This window comes from Brienomyrus brachyistius, chromosome 6 (genome assembly GCF_023856365.1).
Source record: "Brienomyrus brachyistius isolate T26 chromosome 6, BBRACH_0.4, whole genome shotgun sequence".
Lineage (NCBI taxonomy): Eukaryota > Metazoa > Chordata > Actinopteri > Osteoglossiformes > Mormyridae > Brienomyrus > Brienomyrus brachyistius.
Window position 1 is genome coordinate 12,062,889 of NC_064538.1, and position 22,954 is coordinate 12,085,842.

Genomic DNA, 22,954 nt, shown 5'->3' on the forward strand with positions numbered 1-22,954 from the left:
ACTGGTGGGATCGACAGTGCAGCTTTGTGCTTGGTGTCACTCTGTGAGCTGAATACAATCAGAATAAGTGCAGAGGGATGACAGGGCGTATGCATGCAGCTGCCCACCTCTCTGATAAATTAAAGTCACATCTGCGCACGGGTGACTGCGTGTGTAGCAGGAGATCATTAAAAGTGTCGATGGTGGTTAGAATAAAGCGGCGACTGGTGGAGTAAGTGACATCTTCACAGTGACCAATGATACAAATATTTTTAAAAAAACATGCATCATTTCAAATGTAGATTAAATGCCAAGTGAATTACACTCAAGTGCACTAACCCTAACCGAAAATATCCTATGGCTTAGTCAAATGAGTTACACAATGCGTGTATTTCCCAGATGATAAATTAAAAAATACCTATACCTAAGAAATCAGCGACATTGCAATTAATTAGTAATAGTTTTCTTTTACAGAAATATTTACAGTATCATTACACAGGAACCACTGTGGTTGTTAACCAGAGAAATTGCATTATATACAATCATTACACAATCATAGTTATAACCATACACATGACCTTACATGATAATACATATAACAAAGCATAATAATTATACACAACTTTTAACATCGGTCTGATTCAAAATGTATACTTCCTTCTAATTGCTAATTATCAATAAAAAAAAACAGTCAATTACTATTTACCAAAATGTCACCAAGCATGACAATGTATCGCCAATGTTACCCATGAAAACAGCGAGTTTCTCTTAATTACTAAACACTGAACTCTATTCTTTGAACAAAACTTCCAGAACTCGTGTATTTAATCAATTACTCACTCATTTGGCAAAACCTCAAACAATGTTCAACTAGTTACGCACAATTTGCAGAACTGATTGACTGATTGTTATAAAACTCTAAATACATTTTCATTCACAAAAACACATGTTGCGCAATGATGAACCTTACATGATAAATGGAATAAATAAATAAATGGATAAATGGAAAACACAGGCTGCAAAAATTCAACACAACCAGCAGACAATCGTCATTTAAACACAGCGACTCAAAATAATTCATACCTGTTTTTACACATGTGAAGAAGCCAATGACTAGAAGAGAGAATACATGCCGGATGAGAGTGTTTGTGATGTTGTGTGACAATAAAGGATTCTTCCACCATTGTCTAGCATGGATGTGATGTAGACAAAGTCATCTTGCCTGACTTGGTGATGAGGCAGAATGAATATTCTTCATTGACTTTGACTTGGCAGTTGTACAGCATTTTACTGTGCCGTTCATTTGCATTTTTTAAAATTCGTCTTTTACAGTAACTTTTTTAGTAGCGCTGATAGATGAATGTATGGATGGATGGACACTGAAAACATTACATATTCATTTACGTATAGTTATATATAAACTTTTTTGCTGAACAATAAAATTTTCTTTAGTCTTTATGTGCAGTTGTCAGGTTGCAAAAAACCACATGCCCATTAAACATTTTTATCTGTACACTAGGAATAGTTATGACACCTTTTTTGCTGTAGTGTGTAATGCCTGCTCAGTAGCGTTTATGTAGCGACTGGCTTTGTGTGTGATCTGAAAGCAGTGTCTTGTTTTGAGCAAACAGTTTTGCAAAATGAGTCACAGGATTTGTGAATGACATTTGAAAAAAGTGGTTTTGTGTTACTTCGAAAAAAAGGACGGAATGTGTCCGGAAATGTGCCAGAGCGATACAGAAAAGCTGGATAACAAGTATATTGTTAAAGCAACTGTATTTTACGAACAACTAAAAGATGGTTATTTCCATTAGAAATAGAATTAGAATTCCACATTCATACATTCAACTGCTGTCAGGTTTTCGGAACGTGTTAAGGCATTATTGCGTAACATGAGATGCAGTTGGTGGGAAATGATGAGAAATCTTAGATGCTGATCTGCACTGTTTACGTTTTCTATTTTATATTAGTCAGTTATTGTTACAGACAGCTAGTTTAGATAATATTATAAGATGCATCAACAGCTAATACAATGAAACATGGAAGAAAATGTTTTTTTTTTGCAGTTTTATTTCTGTGCCTTTGGAGCAACACTATGCTTCTCTTTAAAAATATCTATGTCGATGTCAGATAGTTTTATGACAACAACTGTGTTTGCTGTCGAGATTCACCAGCTGTTGTACAAGCAAGCATGCATTTTTACAAATTCAGAAATGGCCACCCACTCCACCCATAAGATACGGTGTCGAGGTGAACTGAACTGTTAAAAATACAATTAAAAAGCAGTCTGATTTCCACCTAAGGATTTTGGCATTATAAAATAGACCACTGTTGGACTACAAACACTGACTGTCCAGGCAGCAATAATCCAGGTGTGTTACATAGCGCTGTAGACCAATGTTCAATAGAAGCAAAATCATGTTTTTCAGCCAGATGCTGAAGTAAGCCATGACTGGAGGAAAGAGGATATTTTAAACAGCTTTCATGGAAAATGTTGGTCTGGCTGTGTTCCAATACCTCGTTGTTTGGTAAATGTTTGCACGACCATTAATCATATAACTGGAACACAACAGTCAGAAACCTGAGCCCTGGGAGTCAAACTGCTCCCCTGGTAACAACCAGATACATTGTGACATAATAATGCCGAATTACTCTCCCAGTGCACTACTGTGGGAATGAATATTTGCATGAGTGAGCTGCTTCTTTTACACACTCTGCTTCCCGGCACTGGCTATGAGCCTCTGTACTCCTAATTGAATAAGCTCTCATTAAATTGAGTGCATAGATAGTTTAGTTTTAGTTCATATTTATACACTAGTTATAGTTCCTTGGCTTGCCTGCCCCAGAAAACGTTACAAAAATATTCATATTATGAAACAATATTGTCATGCCCGCACTTTCCAATCTCCCTGCTCACAGTCACCAACACTCACCCTTGCAGGAATGCTGATTGGATGATTGTTTTTGCTTATATCTGTTCAGATGTTTAAACCCTGCGCATCTGCTTCTGTTGTGAAATCTGGTGTCTCTTTTTGGAGATGCATTCTGAGCAATTCTGGTTTGCTCAGTGGCAGGGAACAACCCAGGATGGGGGGCCAGCCCATCACAGGGCACACTCACACACCATTCACTCACACATGCATTCCTACGGGCAATTTTGTAACTCCAATTAGCCTCAGCATGTTTTTGGACTGTGGGGGGAAACCGGAGTACCCGGAGGAAACCCCACAACGACATGGGGAGAACATGCAAACTCCACACACATGTGACCCAGGCGGAGACTCGAACCCGGGTCCCAGAGGTGTGAGGCAACAGTGCTAACCACTGCACCACCATGCCGCCCCAAAACCTAAATCATTCTAATATAAAAAAACTTCTAACAAAAATCAATTAACCAAACAAGACTAGAGGCATGTGTAGTCTGGACTTTCAAATAAGCAAGAATTTATGTGATCATTATGTGAAATTTGATCATTCAATCATCAACTAGTGTACTAATGCAAAGAAGTAAATTAGTCCTCACTTTACTTGCCTGTCCTCTATCCTCTGTTATTCATAACTAAAATACACCGATTTATCTGAGCAGGCTGCATCTGAAAGGGTTACCATCAGAAACAAAATGACATTTGAAAAAGTGAGACAATAAAAAGAAGCTGTGTTTAAATCTGTAATTATTCTATCCATGTTTAAAGACGAATGAAATCATATTTCTGAATTTGAACATGGAAACACCCTGATTTTTATGCTGGCTGATCAATTTTAGTCTGACATACATCTTCCTGGGGAACTTCACCATTAACATACGTAATTCTGTACTATTGAAATGTACTTATCTTGCGTCCTTATTTTACACAGGTACACCCTCCCAGTGCTCCCACTGTGTCAGCTACTGAGATAAAGATGCTTGACTGCCTGTATGGAATGATTCATGAAAAGGGGACATGCTGTATTTAAATTTCCATACTATTACATTCCTCGAATCAAGTAATGGTTTTGGTATTTTTACAATAATCCCAAATTCTTCGGAGAATTCAAATGACTTTAACTGTTAAACCACATGTTTCATGGTGGGGTTTTGTGGGGTTTTATAATTTATTTTTACATATCAGTCATTTATGAAATTGACTTTTGGTTGATGGGAGTTTTTCAGTTAAGACAATGAACTAAATGTCAGGCTCTGAGTCAACTTCTCTCTCGCATAGACCAACATATAATGAATCACACATTGAACACTAACACAATGTGCTTTTGACATTGGCCCGAAAGCCACCACTGAAAGGTTGAGGAAGAGCTTTTTTTCTAAAAGCAATTCAGACCCTAAATGAAGACACCAATGTTCCAACGATCTACACAACATACACATGTGCAGCTTACATATGTCTAAGTACCTGACAACCACAACAAACATTCAAGACCTTGAAATACACGGTCATGCAGCAACAGAAAATGATACAAAAAAGAGAAACATTAGCTTGCTATGTAGCCAAGCCTGTTACATGGCAGCTAACCAAACAAACGAGGTGAATATGCTGATGCACATATCTATACATGGTCGAGTGAGAAATTAAAACTTCATCAGCATGTTCATCAGTAGTGCATGAATAATTCGGGAAAAAAAAAACCATTAACTTAGATATGGCTTTCATCACATTAAATTGCACAGGTGCTTAAACCTTTTCAGCCTAATGCGGTGACAGCAGACTGGGTAGGAGAGAACAGGTTTATTCACCCATTCTGCAAGGGCACAAGGGGCGGGATCTCGTGCTTAAATGGCAAAGGAACATTTCATTGCAAGTGGAATGGAACATACACCATATGGACAAAACTTTTGGGACACACCACTTAATCATTGAATTCAGATGTTTTATTCAGACCCAGGTGAATGAAATCAAGCATCTAGCCATGCAGTCAGGTTGTTTGTGACAGAATGGGTCGTTCAGAAGAGTTCAACAAATTCAAGCGTGGTACTGTCATTGGAGGACACCTTTGCAATAGGTCTGTTCGTGAAATTTCTTCCCGGCTTGATATTCCATGGTCAGTTGTAAGTGGTATTATTGCAAAGTGGCAACGTTTAGGAACAACAGAAACTCTGCCACAAAGTGGCAGACCTCGTAAAGTAACTGAGCGCGGTTGCCAGGTGCTGAGGCGCATAGTGCGTAAAAGTCGCCAGTACTCTGTTGACTCAATACCTGCAGACTTCTAAACCTCCTCTGGCATTAACCCCAGCATGCAAAACTGCATCGGGAGCTTCCATGGCTGAGCAGCTTCATGCGAGCCTCACATCCCCAAATGCAATGCCAAGCATCAAATTGAGCAGTGTAAAGCACACCGCCACTGGACTTTGGAGCAGTGGAAACATAGTCTGTGGAGCGACGAATCACGTTTCTCTCTCTGGCAGTCTGATGGACTGTCAGGGATTGGCAGATGCCAAGAGAACATAACCTGCCTGACTCTACAGTTGTGGCTAAGAGTTCTGAGAATGACACAAGTATTGGTTTTCACAAAGTTTGCTGCTTCAGTGTTTATAGATCTTTTTGTCAGATGTTATACTGGTGTACTGCTATACTAAAGTATAATTACAAACATTTCATAAGTGCCAAAGGCTTTTATTGACAGTTACATTAAGTTTATGCAAAGAACCAATATGTGCAATGTTAGTCCTTCTTTTTCAAGACCTCTGCAATTCCCCCTGGCATGCTGTCAATTAATTTCTGGGCCAAATCCTGACTGATGGCAGCCCATTCTTGCATAATCAATACTTGGACTTTGTCAGAATTTGTGGGTTGTTGTTTATCCACCCACCCCTTGAGGACTGACCACAAGTTCTCAATGAGATTAAGGTCTGGGGAGTTTCCTGGCCATGGACTTGACATGTTGATGTTTTGTTACCCGAGCCACTTGGTTATCACTTTTGCCTTATGACACGGTGCTCCATCATGCTGGAAAAGGCCTTGTTCATCACCAAACTGTTCTTGGATGGTTGGGAGAAGTTGCTCTCTGAGGATGATTTGGTACCATTCTTAATTCATGGCTGTGTTCTCAGGCAAAACTGTGAGTGAGCCCACTCCCTTGGCTGAGAAGCAACCCCACACATGAATGGTCTCTGGATATTTAATTGTTAGTATGACACAGGACTGGTAGCGCTCACCTTTTCTTCTCCAGAAAATCTTTATTCCAGATGCCCCTAACAATCGGAAAGGGGATTCCTCAGAGAAAATGACTTTACTCCAGTCCTCAGCATCTAATCCCTGTACCATCTGCAGAATATCAGTCTGTCCCTGATGTTTTTCTTGGAGAGAAGTGGCTTCTTTGCTGCCCTTCTCGGTACCAGGCCATCCTCCAAAAGTCTTCACCTCACTGTACATGCAGATGCCCTCAAACCTACCTGCTGCCATTCCTGAGCAAGCTCTGCACTGGTGGTGCCCCGATCTTGCAGCTGAATGAACTTTAGGAGACGGTCCTGGCACTTGCTGGACTTTCTTGGATGCCCTGAAGCCTTCTTCACAACAACTGAACCTTCTCCTTCTTGATGATCAGATAAATGATTGATTTAGGTGCAATCTTGCTAGCAGCGATATCCTTGGCTGTGAAGCCCTTTTTGTGTAAAGCAATGATCGCTGCACGTGTTTCCTTGCAGGTAACCATGGTTAACAGTGGAAGAACAATGATTTCAAGCACCACCCTCATTTTAAAGCATCCATTCTGCTGTTATAACATGACAGAGTGATCTCCAGCCTTGTCCTCATCAACACTCTCACCTGCGTTAACAAGAGAAACACTGAAATGATGCTGGCAGGTGGCTTTGTGCCAGGGCAGAAATGCAATGGAAATAGGTTTTTTGGGATTAAGTTCATTTTCATGGCAAAGAGGGACTTTGCAATTAATTGCAATTCATCTGATCACTCTTAACATTCTGGAATATCTGCAGATTTCCATCATAAAAACTGAGGCATTATAAGAACTTTTGGCCACGGCTCTGTTATGCCAACTGTAATGTTTGCTGGAGGAGGGGTGATGGTATGAGGTTGTTTCTTAGGGCTTGTCCAGGTCCCTTAGTTCCAGTGAAAGGATCTCTTAATGCTTCAGCACACCAAGACATTTTGGACAATTCCATGCTTCCAGCTTTGTGGGATCAGTTTGGGGAAAGACCTTTTCTGTTCAAGCATGACTGTGTCCCAGTGCCCAAGGCAAGGTCCATAAAGACATGGTTGGATGAGTTTGTTGTGGAAGACCTTTACTGGCCCGCACAGAGCCCTAACCTCACTCCTATTGAACACCTTTGGGATAAACTAGAACAGAGATTGTGAGCCAGGTCTTAACGTACAACATCACACATGCTCACAACTGCTCTTCTGGATAAATGGGCAAAAACCCCAGAGACACACTGCAAAATCCTGTGGAAAGCCTTCCCAGAAGAGTGGCAGCTGCTATAGCTGCAAAGGGGGGACCAACTACATACTGATGCCTATGGATTTAGAATGGGATGCCATAAAGGTTCATGTGGGTGTAATGGTCAGGTGTCCCAATACTTTTGTCCATATAGTGTATAAACAGTACTGTTATATTTAATCTTTAGACTTTTTGCACTCCTACCTGTCATTTTACTGCAGGTTGTACTCTGTTTATGGATATTTATGATTATTATTTATGATATTTATGATTATTATGTCTCTTTTGTCCACTTTCACAGTCTTTGAGTTAGGGAACCAAGCATTTCACTGCATAGAGTACTGAGCATAACTGTATGTTGCATAATACTTTGATTGACTGACTGAATGCCAAATTATCTACTTCTGTCATGTCATTAATCTCTTTTGACCTTCTCTCAGAAGTTAGAGAAATGTTCAGATCTAATTAATTAAAAAACATCAACTACAGCTGTTTTCAACCAAGTTTTTTTTTTTTTTTTGTAACCACTTAATATCATTAGAAGTATAGTAATATATGTGAAGGCAGATAGATTGAAAGAAAAAAAATTAGTTTCCTAGCATGATCAAACCACAGGAAATGAAAATAAAGTGTCCTGTTTATCAAAATCAGCTGCTTAAGTTAAAAAAAATTATGCTAATGAAGAGAAAATTGTTCTCTTGGCAAGCTGAAGATAAGTTTTCAGTTCTCATTACAGCCTGTATACTAATTGTTAATGATGTATAGGTTGGCTAATGAAGTAGCTATAAGGGAAGGGAATTGCTTTGATTGTGGGGAAAGATAGTTTAACAAAATTTAATTACATCAATTACTAATAATGATGAATTTCTAACTTGCAGAATAACCTCTTTTTGGAAAAGGAGGTATTTGACGCCAGTGGTGTAGTCAGTGTAATACACAGAACAATGCTGTATACCCACTAAAAATGACCAGGATTTCTGTGTACCTGTTTAAAACATGCAATGATACACCGTATACCCCCTAAGAAAGCTCAGGACTTCTGTATACCTGCTTCAAACATGCAATGATATACCATATACCCCTTAAGTAAGCTCAGGACTTCTGTATACCTGCTTCAAACATGCAATGATATGGCATATACCCCCTAAGAAAGCTCAGGATTTCTGTATCACTTAACAATGTACAAGGAATCAAGGATGCATATGTTTTGTGACAGAAATTTCTCAAGCTAATTGTTTTCACAAACACTGGATTGGGAGAATGCAAGTTCAGTTGCCGAATATGAAAGAAAAAACATTTCAGCGAATCAGAGAGCCATGCCTCATAAAGACATCGAGAAGACACCATCAAAAAGAGAGAAAAACCTCCAATAAGAACTGCCCACCAGTAAGGTGCAATTTGGCAGTTAGTAAGATACCAAGAGCTTTTCCCTCAGACAACATGCACAGTGAGCCTCACAGTGAAGACCATCGTCCTGAGGTGATCAATGAACATTTGCAGTTCTCTCTGGAATGCATGCATCCCAAACTCCAAATGAGGATGTTTCACTTCCTTGCGGCCTGTGGTCCTTACTACGGTCTGTTCCACCAGTGCAAATATTTAATCTGCATCCCCCTTCCAGCTTTTATTTTCAGTGAAATGACTGTAACAAAGGATGGGATAACAGGGCCATGGCACCATTCTAAACCTAAAACATATTCAACTACATATGCTACATCCTACCTGATCTGTATTCTGCAGCCGTTTTTGGCACTGGTGTAATGTACATATAGCATACGTATTCAGCTTGTAAAGCGATCACACAAAACCTTACTTTACACAAAGGCCCATTGAAGTGGTCTTGAAACACTCCTGTAAAGCTTAATTCTGCTAATTCCATTAAGAAGCAGAATCATTATTCTCAGGACAGGGGGAAATGGACCGTTCCAGGAGGGAAGATCAACCTAATGGAAGGACAAACTCAGATTTCATTTTTTCACTTTGCCTCCCATTTACGTGTTCTGTTGCTATGTAAGTCAAACCCACACAAGGAGACTCATTAAGCCTCAATTTGAAGCCACAAATATAAATTTGGGATTATACAAGATATGCAGTAAGTAGGCAGAGAGAAAAATACCCCCCCGCCTTCATTTATAGCACTTATCACCTCTATGCCCGGCTGCCAATATAAGCAGCGCCAATCACTGGATAACTACCTGCTCCTGGTACAAGGAAGGTATGGTAAAACAGGGACTTTGTATGCTGTGTCTCATTTGACATAGAGCAGTGTTTCCCAATCCGGTCCTCGGGGACCCACTGACAGTCTATGTTTTTGCTCCCTCCCAGCTCCCAGCAGGACTTCCTGGCAGGGACCTCAGAGGGAGCAAAAACATGGACCAATAGACAGATTGGGAAACACTGACATAGAGAGAACACAGAGAGTTCCTTAGGCTCTGAGTGTCTTTCATGCTCCCCACAATCATATACTCAGTATGTTTCGGCTGTACCATTAGCTAACAAGTGCAACAGCCCTGAAAAAACAGATCCTTAAAACAATAAGGCTTTTGCGGTACAGACAGCTGCTGGCATGCCTACAGAACTTTTTTTAAGAAGCATTTTCGCACAATTGTGGAAAAAAAGGTGCAAAAGCCAAGACAAAAGGCTTAGCGCAGATGGAACATATGGGTAATGCTATCCAAGGAACGGCATGCACCGGGGATTCTCACCTCGAAGAGCCGCAAGACATTGGCCACCATGATGGACACGGAGCTGGCAGATGCCCCGATGACACCCACCACGCGCTCCGGCTTTCGGATGATGGGTGGCTCTCCATTGGAGCAGCGTATGTCAGAGGTGTCCTTCTGAATAAGCGCTTGAACAAAGGTGAGTGACTGTTCCAGAGCATAAGTATCCCTTGAGCAGGTATCAAGGATACGGGCGCCCAGGGTGATGTTGGGGAGTAGATCCGGGTCACTGTTGATCTGATCCACGGCATAGAGCATGGCCTCCATCCGGTGAATTCCTTTCTCCTTCTTTATCTCTCCACATGGAACTCCCGCGGGCCCTCTGGCATGGACTGGGAACAGCCCTCCCAGAGTGATGTCACCCTCTATCTTGATAGAGTGGGGCTGGGTACCTTGGTGTGCCCACAGCCCTGGGTTCAGTCCCATCCACAACATCCACAGAAGCCGGGGCAAAGCGATGGAATGACAGCTGGTCCATTGAAATGCCCAAATTATTCCACAGTAATGATGCAGCAGCGACTTTGGTGAGTATCGTGTCATGGTCATCACCAACAAACTCTGGTTTTATCTAATGGCTAAAAACTTCACCTTCTACCCAAAGCACCTGTATGGGAAAAGAGAAATTGAAAGTATTAGTAAGTCGCTAATCATCATTTTCTTTGCTCGGGGGCTTTTCAAGTCACAACAAGAGGATTTAATTTCTAGGAAAGGGATGCAAAATCAAGTAGTGTCAGGTGTTTGATACCCCAGATGACTCTAATACGCTTTAAATTTGCGTAAAATTAGCACGGAAAAAAGGGAAATGTAAGGCTGAGAGCAGATTTTTCTTCCTCCTGATGTACAAATAAGTACAAATGGATGCTACAGTCACAAGCACTCAGATTTCTACAATAGTATTACATATCAGTTTTAGGACAGCTGTAATTGGAAGCACTTTTTAGATCAGTCAGTGATGAAAAGGAGCAGTGAAGTCACAGTTCTGTGACTAAACACTGTGGAATACGATCTGTCTCATATTTTCATCCCTTTCCTGTTTTGTCTGTGCGAACAGTGTGATGGTGTCATGGGCATAAATATTAGTGGGATGGGGGATTGCACCCCTCCCCCCAATAATCAAAACAAGCCAATACAACCCCCTTAAATGGGTGCAGACCATGACCCTACCGATGCTCAACCCAAACTTATGCTCTTGGTCGTAGTGCATGTGTTTGTATACTCTACAAACAGAGGCAAGTGGGAATTACACACTGACAGCTTCTTAGGAACAGTTTTTTTAAACACTACACCAGAAGGATTCATACTTAGCAGATGAGATTAGCTGCAAATCATTCTGGATGCAAATATCTACAGACTCAGCTCAGATTATGCTACTTCTATGTCTGGCTAAGCCTGAGGCTCCATTTCCAGGGATGCAAACTTAATGAGAGCAGGTGCATTTTGTTATGGTCTCTGCGTGTCTATGCATTCTGTGACTGGACACACTTAACCAATGAACTTTGTGTAGTTCTGGGAAATGATGAGCGCAAGCTTCCAGTTAATTCTATATCCTTCGCTGAGACTGATGTCAGTCTAGGATGAACTGTTGGGGTGATGATGTGAAAGGGGTACCTCACCCCCTTCCCACTACAAGAGGCAAGGCAGTGGTGCCAAGCTGTGGCAGACACGCATTAAAGCATTATGCAAGGCTTAGCAGGGTTTCATGACACCTTAGAGAGAGCCAGTGGAATAGGTCAGGCTCAGAAAAAACTGCAAAATGATGCAAATTCTCAACCTTTGAGTATTCTACTCAGCAGTGGCGGAACAACTGCCCTGGGCCAAAACACAGATCGGGTCCCTCCCCACACACACACACACTCACACACACACGCACACACATGCACACACACATATGTATATGTGGCTGCGTTGAAACGAGTTTTAAAGTTTGGGTGCAAGAACACAGGGCAATGCATGTTCATCACTACTATCACCAAATTCAGGGACAGGAGAAGGCAAAGTAAAAAACGAATCTAACTTTGGGAGTTTAGAGTTTGCCTCACCTTTATTTTTCTTTTCCTTCCTCTTTTGTGCCCCACTTTTACTTTTAAACATGTTGAATTACTTTCTGGACCAACAAACGCAACCAGGCATGAACATTATGCACCTTCCTAGTTAGGCAGCCTTTAGATCCTACCCATCATGCACTGCACCACCATGCCGCCCCCAAACGGAAAACCATTAAATACAAAAAAGAACAGCTTAGTTTACACCATATACCCATAAAAATATATACCAAAAATGACAGATATATAAAATCGCAAGTCACAATTAAAGTGTAAGTAATATATTCTAGCTTTCAAGAGCTTGAGAGAAATTATATCGGTATAACTTTGTGTGTATTTAGTATATGGGAGGGGCCTCTTATGGCTGGAGGGAGGGTCCTGGTCCCAGGGGTGGTGGCCCTGCCCCTAGCTCCGCCCCTGGTACTCAAGAATATCCCGAGACGTACATTGCAGGGAGCTGCAATGCTCATCTTGCACATTTTTCATACTGCTTAGAGAGCCCTGAAAGAGAATGCCCTCCACTTAAATAAAAATATGACTTTTCACCTGTTTGCTGCATTTTGCAATTGCATTCATTATTTTTTTTACACGCCTGTGAGGAAAATATATCTTTCTGATCTGGAAGAAAGCAATGGGAGCTAGGAGAGCAATAAAGAAATTCATGACTGCAAAATAATAATGTTTGGGTAATTAATAAACAATTGTTCATAAAAGTAATATGTCACTGCTAACAGCAACTCATAAGAGCTAAAACACATCCCAGCATTTGCCTTTACGAGCCACGCCAATTTTCTTGAGTAAATTATTTTCTCTTTTATTCTCCTTCTCCTGCGAGCTGAGATTAAACGCATTAATGAAATCGTGGCAGTATTGAAACCATACAGGATGTTTCCTTTTCCCCTCTGGTGCCTTTTTTCAGTTTGTGCCTTAGGGATTTCGTAGCTGGCTCTCTCTTCCTTTTGCAAACAGCTGACACCACACAACCACACTAAAATCCACAAGGGTTTAAATACAATTCACTGCGCAGGCAGTGGAATGACCCACTTCTATATGATGGACACTGGATGGCTTTGTCTGCCTGCCTTGAGAAAGTGAGCCTGTGCACCATCTTACTCGATGAGAACCCTCAGTGCCAGGATGCGGTCAATGGTAGACTTCTTAAGTCCAAAACCAGACTGTTGCTGGTTGCTGGAAGGTGAGCAAGTGATCACGGATCCTGTTCAGGATGAATCTAGCAAGGACTAATCCAAGCCATCACCCTTCCCTTTCCAGATACAGACAAGAAGTTCCATTTTCCAGTCAGCTTCATAAATGGAAGCAAAGATTGCTTGCGATGCCAGCAGGACAGCCTTACCACCAGCCTAGAGATGTTCACCCTAGATACTGCAGATCCCTGGGGCTTTCCTTACTCCAAAATTATTCACTATCTGTGCAACCTCAGTGAGATTGCGTGGTTCACAGCTAATCAGAGGATCAGCCTCAAGAACTGTGGACCCAGAGATCCAACATCGGAGGATCAACTTTAAACAGCTGCTCAAAGTACAAAAGTACAAAGCCCCTCCGACAGAAGAGGAAAACAGTCATCATGCCTGAGAGACAAGATGTTTTACATGCCTACCCGGATGGGCCGCCTCAGAATAGGACCCGAGTGCTGCCGTGCAGCGGTCAACACCTCAGCACAACACCAGTTCAAACCCCAACGGGCCCGACCCCGCTGGCTCTCTTGCAGCATCAACTCTTCCAAGGATGAGGCTCCCAAGGGCTTTCCTCCATCTCCTTCAAGAGGCGTGCAGCCTTCCTGTGGGCGGCTGCAGAGGAGCTACTCCCGTGGAGGACAGAAAAGAGTCCTGTTTGCTTTGTTGGAGGTGTGTGAAGTTTATGCAGTGGCTGAAGCGCCAATCCCACCACCAAAACTCTCCCTGCAAGTCGGAGGACCGCTTTCAGGGCCAGATTGCAGTTGAACATCGTAATAAGGACAGACTAACAAAAAGGGACTATTTACATTTTTCCAGCATACTCCGGCGCAATATACTGTGTTATGAATGTTAAATAAATATGTTGTTTGCTTTAAAATTAAATACATACATATCCATGCAACTAAGCAATAGCCTACTTTAAGTCTTACATATATTAAATGAATTCAACTACTTCAAGCAATCAGTTTGGACAGATCACTCTCCCACACGTCAAGACAACACAAAGGAATTAAGTGCGATTAGTCTCACAAATTTCTAACCATAACCTGCATTCTGGTTATTTGTCTGCACACACATATACATCGTGGCGCTAGCTAATGCCACACCAGAGTTCTGTGCTGTCTGCTATATCACTATAATTGGCTGAGCAAGGGGAGTCTGACATAAGGCGGCAGCGAATAAATGGCCATTTTACGCAGATTAGCATCTCATCGAGAAAATATGCTCTTCCAATGACATGTATATTCTCTCTGGGTATATGCATGTGAAGCATTTTATTTTTAAATCTTCTGCTTTTGAATACCACTGCTGCAGTTCAATTGGTTTAGTCACGTTAATAATTTCGTGGTCCATTGTTTATTTACTGAGCGCTCATGTAGTTGAACGTGTGGTGTCCTTATCAAACTTAACTCCCTCAGAACGCTAGCTGGCCACTCTGGCTTGTCTATGTTTACTCAGGGAATCTTCAGCGTTACGTTCTTCAGCGCTCACACTTGCAATAGGTTAGGTTCAGGTTAGGTTCTTGCACTTGCTGCTTGTGTTCGTCACGTGGCACCATTTTGGCACAAGCGCCGGAAAATGCCACACAGCGGAAAGCCCCACGCCATTCGAGACGAATACGCCTGCCAGACCCAAAGCGTCACGGGAGCCATGCCATACCTGAACCACTCGAACTGGCCCGAAATCCACGCCGCTCATTGTCTGATTCGCCGCCAGGCAGAGTCTAACTGGATTTAATCAAACTCTGGCATTAAAAAAGCATTAAAGCCCTTCTGGCAGAAACAAAGTAATGGAAAGAACAAAAGTGCAGCCACTGTGTAAAATAAGGACTCCTTCCTACTGCTCAAATATTTTATTTAATGCATGTCTTACACTGAGGAACCTACAATTAATTGTCCCGAACTTTCACTATGGCTCCTCTTGTAAAGTGATAGTTCTGGAGGCAGCGTGTGGCTCAGTGGGCTAAGCCTGTGTGTCTGTAATCAGACGGTCACCGGTTCAGCCTTAGCGTGTCTGTGGCTCCTTGAGCAAGGCCCTTAACCGCCAGCTCCCTGGGCCTCCCAACAGCTGGCTGTCCTTCACAGACAGCCTACTCTACAAAGAGCAAGTTGATGGAGACGTAAGCACAAAGATCGATAAAAGTATCAGTTATTATTATTATTATGTACGACAATAATTCCTTGAGGCACAAGTGATCTAGCATGATCTGGAACAGAGAGTAAAAGGTCACAAAAAACACAAGTTAAGTCAACAGCTGGCCAGATTTCCATTTAAAACACACATATAACCAAAGAAAGACATTCAAAAGCAGCCAAGTTTGCTAATCTAGAAGGAGCTGTGTGTGGCTATAGACTTAAATATACTGTAATCACAAAACCATATAAACAAATTAACTATACAAAGAAGTATATATTCATTCTGTGCCCACTTGACTAGGTGCACCTGCTTGTTAATTCAAACAGCCCGGCTCCTAAAAACCGCAATCATGTGGGTGTAACAGTATGCATATAGCATTTGGACAGGGGTAAGGGGTTCAGTTACTAAGTAATTTTTAAATGGCAATATTGGTAATTCCACTGATATGCCACAAGGGGGACCTCTTCACAGACAGGTGGGTGGCAAGATCATGTCATACAGTCGTTTTCTAGGAATAGAGACCAAGAGTCATAATTCTGGCTGACAGCTGTGTGCGGAATTGACATTTGTTGGATGCTAAGAGAGTGTGGAAGACATCACAATTAATCTGTGAGGCTGAAAAAGCTTAACATAATTCAGCACAGTGCATGATGACCAAGAGAAATTTGACTGGACGTTTCATTTTATTATTCAATGAGAAATATCCTCAAAATTACCCAAAGGCAGACTGCTGTTGGAGTTTCAGCAACAGTGCTATTGCATGCAAAGCTCAGAACAAAAATAGCTAGTGAGATTTTACAAGTGAGGTTCTTAAATATTTCCTTAACTACAGTGGAACCTCGAACTTAATCCGTTCCAGAAAGTTCTGCGAGAACTAGTTTGGTCGAAACCCGAAACAATTTTTCCCCTAATAAATAATGTAAATTGGATTAACCCCCCAAATGATTGCTATTTTAATTTGGATTAATCCCCCCAAATGATTGCCTATTTAAACCTGTATGTATACATACGTAATGTTAAACCATAAAGAAAAACTTTAAACCCATAAATTTATGAAATAAATGAAAATTTAACTGCACTTTACCTATACTCTGGTGAGCTTATGGCATACAATTATTTCCTTGCTCTGTCGTGGTTCTCACAACTTATTTTTTCGTCTGCTGCTATCACTAGCCTTTGGAGGACACATGGTGGCTTATTTAAAAGCAAGAGTAACAAAAGCAAAGAACAGGAGAATATTCACAGCACAATCGGAGATGTTCAGTACGTGAACGGACCCTTTGGGTCCACTCCAGTTAGAAAGCCTCCAACTCAGCGACTTACCGGAGAAGGCGGCCCGTTATCCTCAGGTTCTGGACCTAATCACCCCCGGTAGCTGCCCTCAGGAACAGCAGGCCCTTGTGCATTGTCTATCATATCCCCATTCGGCCAGCAAGGGGCGCTGGCTAACCCATCCTTTTTGCTGTGTTTTGTGAGTTGAACTCTTATGTTCCTAGCATATCCCCCTGCTCCCCAGGCCACTACGAGGCCAAATGGGCTAAGCAGGTGGTTGAGATCCATGCATCCCTCCCATTGTGGATTTGTGGCTAGTCTCTCTTGTCTATGTTGTGTTTGTGTCCACATTTCTGTACTGTTCATGTTTGCCTTTGTTCTTGTGTACATATGTGCTTGTCTTTGCTCTATGCTTCTGTCAGTCATTGCGTTTGTTTCCCCAAAAGTTACCCTGATGTCAAGATGATGCTTGTGGTGATTACTGTGCTTCCGTCAGCCCTTCCTGGTGTCACTGTAAGTGCTTGTTACTTGTTTCACTTTCTTACTTTGTGTCTTGACCTCTTGTGGTCCCTTTTGTTTCTAGGGTCATTTCAGTTCAGTCTCAGTCAAATCCCTTCTGTTTCCATGCCGCATTGTGGATCATCCCTGACCCTGTTTTTGTGACGTTCCCTGTTACTCTGCCTCTATTTAGTAAATGCACAGTAGCAATAAAATCAAAATTAACATTATGTGCATTTTCAGTTCTGATATTTAATTTCTAACTCAGGTCACGACTGGAACACGAACTATCATTCAGTTTGGGATTCAACATCAATCATGCAAAACTGATGGATTTTTAGCTCCTCTGTTCGGTTGCCAAATCTGGGCTGCCTTGTGCTCTGCACACTGTTATCTGCAGCCTAAGATTAACCACAAAAAAAAATCTACAGTAGCTGGAGCACAGCTGCAAAGGTGGGGCCTAATAAGCCAGCGAATGACAACACTCTACGGCATATAAATCACCGGCCGTGGGCGGAGCTTAAAAACAGATTATAAGACATACAAAGGTTTGCTCTTTTGCAGTTTTGATTGTCAGTCCGTGCTTAAATCCCCGAAAGTTAAGCCGTCTTTTGAAGAACAGCAGCTGCATCCACGCTCAGTCAGTGTTTCAGAAGCCTGCACCTTGTATTTGCATCTTTCTGGGTAGGGAAGAAATACATGGAGTAGAGCACCTGCTGTGATTGAGATGCTCTGGAAGGCTTTGGCCAATGGCGCTTGTCTTTGGTCACTCCACGACGCTATGGCCCACAGCTCTGTCTCATGTCCGATTTTCTTTTCGTCATCCCTTCCCTTCATCATTCCCTTGGGCGACTCTGCTGAGTAGGTTGCTTTTTCCCTCCCTCGCGTCCACTGACCGGCTCGCTCCAGTGGCAGCGCTGCTGGAGCTTAACTTCGGGAACGAGTTCAGGCAACATGGTCTTGCTTACTAGAGCATTACGGTGCCAAGTTGGCAGGCGTTGCTTCCATTTCTCATGTCGTGTCTTAAGTTTCCCTTCTCCAGATGTTGGGGAGTGACCAGACCGGCAGCAAGAAGGCTTTTCTCTCACTGTAAAGAAACACTTAAATGTGCCACATTTAGAGCACATCTCTTTAATACTGATGTCTTACTTACTATGTCTTAAAACTGTTTCCAAAATGCTTTTTAATGGTATGACTAGTTTGCCCTTGATGAAATTATATGTGACAGTTAGCTCTGACAAACGAACCAAAAAATGGCCAAAAAGTACCCATGGGATGAAGAAACCCAGAGCCGCCCTAGTCTCGATTATAGGGAAAAGCCATTTTATGAAAAAAAATGATAAATGTGCGGATTTTTTTTCCCCAAAGTGGGTGATGAGTTTTATATTAAATATTTAGTTCTTTTAAAAGCACCTTTTAAAATGAAACTGTGCTTCAGTGTTGCTTTTTGTTTGCTTGGTAACTATACTAAACAGAATAGTAAATACAAAGGATTATACATTTGCGGTAATTACAGTGATGCATGTACAGGTAGACCTGGTATCGGGTCATTCTGGATCATTAAAAGCAGTTAGGATGAGTCATGCTGCACATACGCTGCTTGCAGTAATGCACACATTTGGTATCGACTTAAGATCATATTTTGTGTGAGTGACACACTCTACCTGATTATCCAGCCAAGGCCCTGACCTAAAAAAAAAGCTCTTGTCTGTAAAGGTGAACCGTCCCAGATTAAAGCTGTGCTACCCTGCGTCTATGAAAAGGCACTCAGGCAAACAGGCCAGCAACCCGCATCATCCAGACACAGCAAGCACAGAAAGGCCCATCCACACCAGCACAATGACAGAGAACTGAGGCAATGCCTCACCCCAATGGACTTTTAAGGTTCCACAAGGCACAGGCCAGAATCGCACTGAGAATCGCACTGATATCACTAGTAAGGATGGAGACGTGCAATTCCACCTGTAGCCATGTATCTGGAGTCATAACTCGGCATTGACAGTGTCTTCCGTGAAGCTACCCTGAAATGGTCTATTTCCCAAAAATTGCCTATGAATCAACATCAGGAAGACAGTGGAACACAGTCAAGGTCTAAAAATGATGTTCAGCCATGAAAAACATTAATATCAACACTAAAATGTGTTTGTGAGACGCAGGAGGGTGTGTATGTTTCAGGGGAGGAGCGATGTCAGAGAAAAGGACGTTCTAGTCACTTGTAACTAACCTACAGTTAGCAAATTCTGTTTCTTCTGTGGGTCTGAGGGAGATGCTGGGATCAATGCTTCTGTTTCTGCTGTTACCTGCTTCTTAAGTTAGAGAGAAACTCATGTGCAGTATTTTGTATTGTGTTCAGTTCCACCGACTTGTTCCATGAGGGTTTCCAGTAAATCTCCCTATTCATTCCTGTAAAAACCTCTGTGTTCTTCATGATGAACCGAGTTGTTCACTGCTCTCTTTTCAGAATATCAATGGCAGGTTTATGCTAACTATGACAACCTTAGACCCTAATCAGCTCTAACTATAACCATAAGTAACCTAACAAAATGTTAGACTTCTGCCATTTTTAGTTTTTCGCTTGCAGTCATGGATTTTTGAAAAATTGAGTTTTCCCATAAGGTCGAAAAATGGGCATTTATGATGTTGTGGGGACATTTGGTCCCCGCAATGTAATGATTACCTGGACCACACACAGACACACAGATACACATACACACACGCTAAGGGAAATTTGGAGATTTAGACTACTCTTAATCAGTGGTCACCAACTGGCTACATCCGGACCGAAATACAACTGAATTTGGGCCACAAAAGTCGCCCCCAACACCCAAGTTGTCAAACTGTTTCGATGCACTGGAACTTGGCTTTATGTTGCTGATGCCTGCTGGGGACCTCTGCTCTAAATTATGTTTCTTTTGACTGTGGAAGGGGTGTAAATGTAAAAAACGAAAGACTATAATGTTTATTGAATGTAGATGGTGCTTTTTCTCAAAGCCAGCTGATAGTGGCCTGCATGAGCGCAGGACAGAAAGTACATTAAATCCAGGATGGTTGTTTTATTTGTATCCTGAAGGTTGTGCACTCAGGGGCTGCCATGTTAATATTTACATTACATGTGGACATTTTTATCCAAAGCAATTTATAATTTTTACCCATTTTTATGGCTGGATATTTTTATTGTAGTGATTTAAATATTCTCCCTTGAGTATAGAAGGGCAGGGATCCTTTTGGGTCTTGAACAGCAATCTCTGGGTTTCAAGACTTTAATTACTAAACAACCACCGCTGTTCCCCACTTTTAACCAGTTATGTGGCTGGATATTTGACTGAAGTCGTCCAGCACCTGCACGTTAAGTTGCTGATAAGCATTTCGAACCTGTATTAACTTGCCAAGGTTCTAATGTCTGGTTCATTACCATAATGCCTCATTACTTGAAGAACTATTTTTTTTAGTTTACATGATGTTTGTATTGCAATTGAATGAGTTCAAAGCAATGAGAATTGTTTGATTTCATTTGCATGCATTTCCCACACATCACACAGGACAAATCCTTTGATATAATCCATCATATTAAGGCTAATCTGAAATGTAAGAGAAACTAGGACTCTTTGTCAGGTGATAAACAGCTAACATCTAGTAATACTCTTTAAATGCTGTAGTTATTAACACTTCGACCCGTGTTCCCCAAATTTTTTGGTCCAACACCGTTTGCAGATTTCCCTGCTCAAACACGTCTTAATCAGATAATTACCAAGTTGAGTAAGTGTGTTTCAGCAGGGAAGTCTGCAAATTATGTTGGATTCTGGCCCTCCTGGACTGGGCTTGGTTAACTCTGCTCTGTACATAAGGAGTAATTACCTGCGCTGCCCTGGAAGGGCTATAGGTAACATCGTGTCGAAGTAATAGGGCTGAATTTTTCCAAGTTCTCCAACTGTTTAAACCCCTTTTAAGAAGAAAAAAATAAGCACTTAACTCCGTAGATACCCTAATAATGATAGACCAACGGCAGTTAAAAACAGTGCAAGAATGCAGTTAAATGAATATTTCCATATGATTCTAAACTTGAACAAGAATATTTTTCCATTATATTCCCAGCAAGAGGTATGCAGAAAAATGTATGTTCCCTGATTCCACGAATTTCAGCACTTAACATAGCCAGAAATTACATAACAGCGGGGAATAAACGGGCTTTACTGAAGCTTGCGCGATATAAGAGAAAAATGTTTGCATTAACTGCACAGATTCCACGATCCCTGTACGGCAATGCACCGTAAAAAGAAGCGACGGTTTACCTGGAGGAGCTAGATTAAATCGGCATGATGATAAATACGGGCACTGGAGCCCATGCTACTGTAATTAACAATCCAGAGGGTCCTTAATGAAAAACGCTTCATGACAAATAACCCCAGAGTTCAATGAAACATTTGCACGTTTTAGATCTTTGTATATGGGCTCATAGAAGTCTGTGCCCGAGTTGCTATTGTTCTTCAACCATAAAACATCAAGCAACTGACTTGTTGATATGAATGATAAAAGTGGTTTATAATCAAATCCCTGCCAGATTTGGAAAGTAAAAAACGAAAATGACGTATATTTGGCAATGTGAGCAAGTTCGGAAGTTACAGAAGAATGAGATATTAACACCTGAAGAACCACACGCGTAGATAGATAGGCTGATAAGAAGCAGGGTTTATTAGGAGGGCATACTTCCAGCTCCCACAGTTATTCCAATCTGCGATCAAGCACGGAATTGTAAACTAAGTAAGCAACTTAAAATTATTCTTATCAGTTTTAAAGAATACATCATTATATATTTTAATATGCAGTTGATCATACACGTAGGTTATATGTCACTTCGTTTCTAATTAAACGAAAACGCTGCTTTGCTCGCGAAGTATTCAGCTACGCCGTGAACGATCAGGTCCAGTTAATGAGACGCGAGGACAGTTTCCATGATTTTTCTTACCTTAATTACAAAACGATTAGAAGACTCACCAGACATTTAAATTCGCGGAAAAGGGGGACAGCTGCTTTAACAGAAGAAAACGTGAAATTATTATTCCAATAGCTTACCTGAAAACCGCATCTTGACGTTTCCTAAATTTGTTCCTTCACTCAATTTAGACGTCAAATCCCGGAAGGCAGATTAAATGCTACTGCAAATAGACTGACACGTAATATATATATAACACTAGAAACTGCCGAATGGTTTTTCGAGAGCCAGGAAAGCGTCTTCCATCCGAGACAGCACACGCTCCCCACTAAAGGTGTACGGGGGAATCTTGAATTTTACATGCCTCTTGCAAACATTTTTCGTTTGGGTTCAAGTTCTATATGTAGCGAAAATCCGTTTTTTGAGACTCTCCTGTAGTCATGTTTAAAGTCTAATGAAAAGCACAACATTGCTCAGTACTGTGATGCTACAAATCACTGTCAAATCCTTTAAAAGCCTCTTCTCTAGATCCCCCTCTACCCCCCACATACACGCTGTCTCATTCGTCTCTAACTCTGGTTGACTAATGGGTAGAGAGGTCCGGGCTTATAAATGTCTGTGGTATATTTACAGGTTTATACGCACATAACACACATAGCAACATGGTACTAAAATACCCCGCGAGCTTTATAATCTACCTCCTTTTACTGATGAAAGATGTGAGAATATGAAATGGAACAATTTGATAATTACGTAGTTTACCCTGTTTATTCCAGCTCTGTGTTTGTG

The 22,954-nt window shown here is 41.5% G+C and overlaps 1 protein-coding gene across 1 annotated transcript in view; it reads right to left on the reverse strand.

Moving 5' to 3' along the window:
• The window catches only part of grm6a (glutamate receptor, metabotropic 6a), a 51,951-nt gene extending 29,226 nt beyond the window's left edge, over positions 1-22,725 (reverse strand). Inside the window, exons 1-2 of the mRNA XM_049016706.1 lie at positions 22,306-22,725; positions 10,074-10,695 (exon numbers count right to left, since the gene is read on the reverse strand). Of these exons, the coding sequence (XP_048872663.1) occupies positions 10,074-10,637 (564 nt within the window). The 5' untranslated portion in view covers positions 10,638-10,695; positions 22,306-22,725. The remainder of the gene's footprint in view (positions 1-10,073; positions 10,696-22,305) is intronic.
• Between the last annotated feature and the right edge of the window lie 229 nt (positions 22,726-22,954).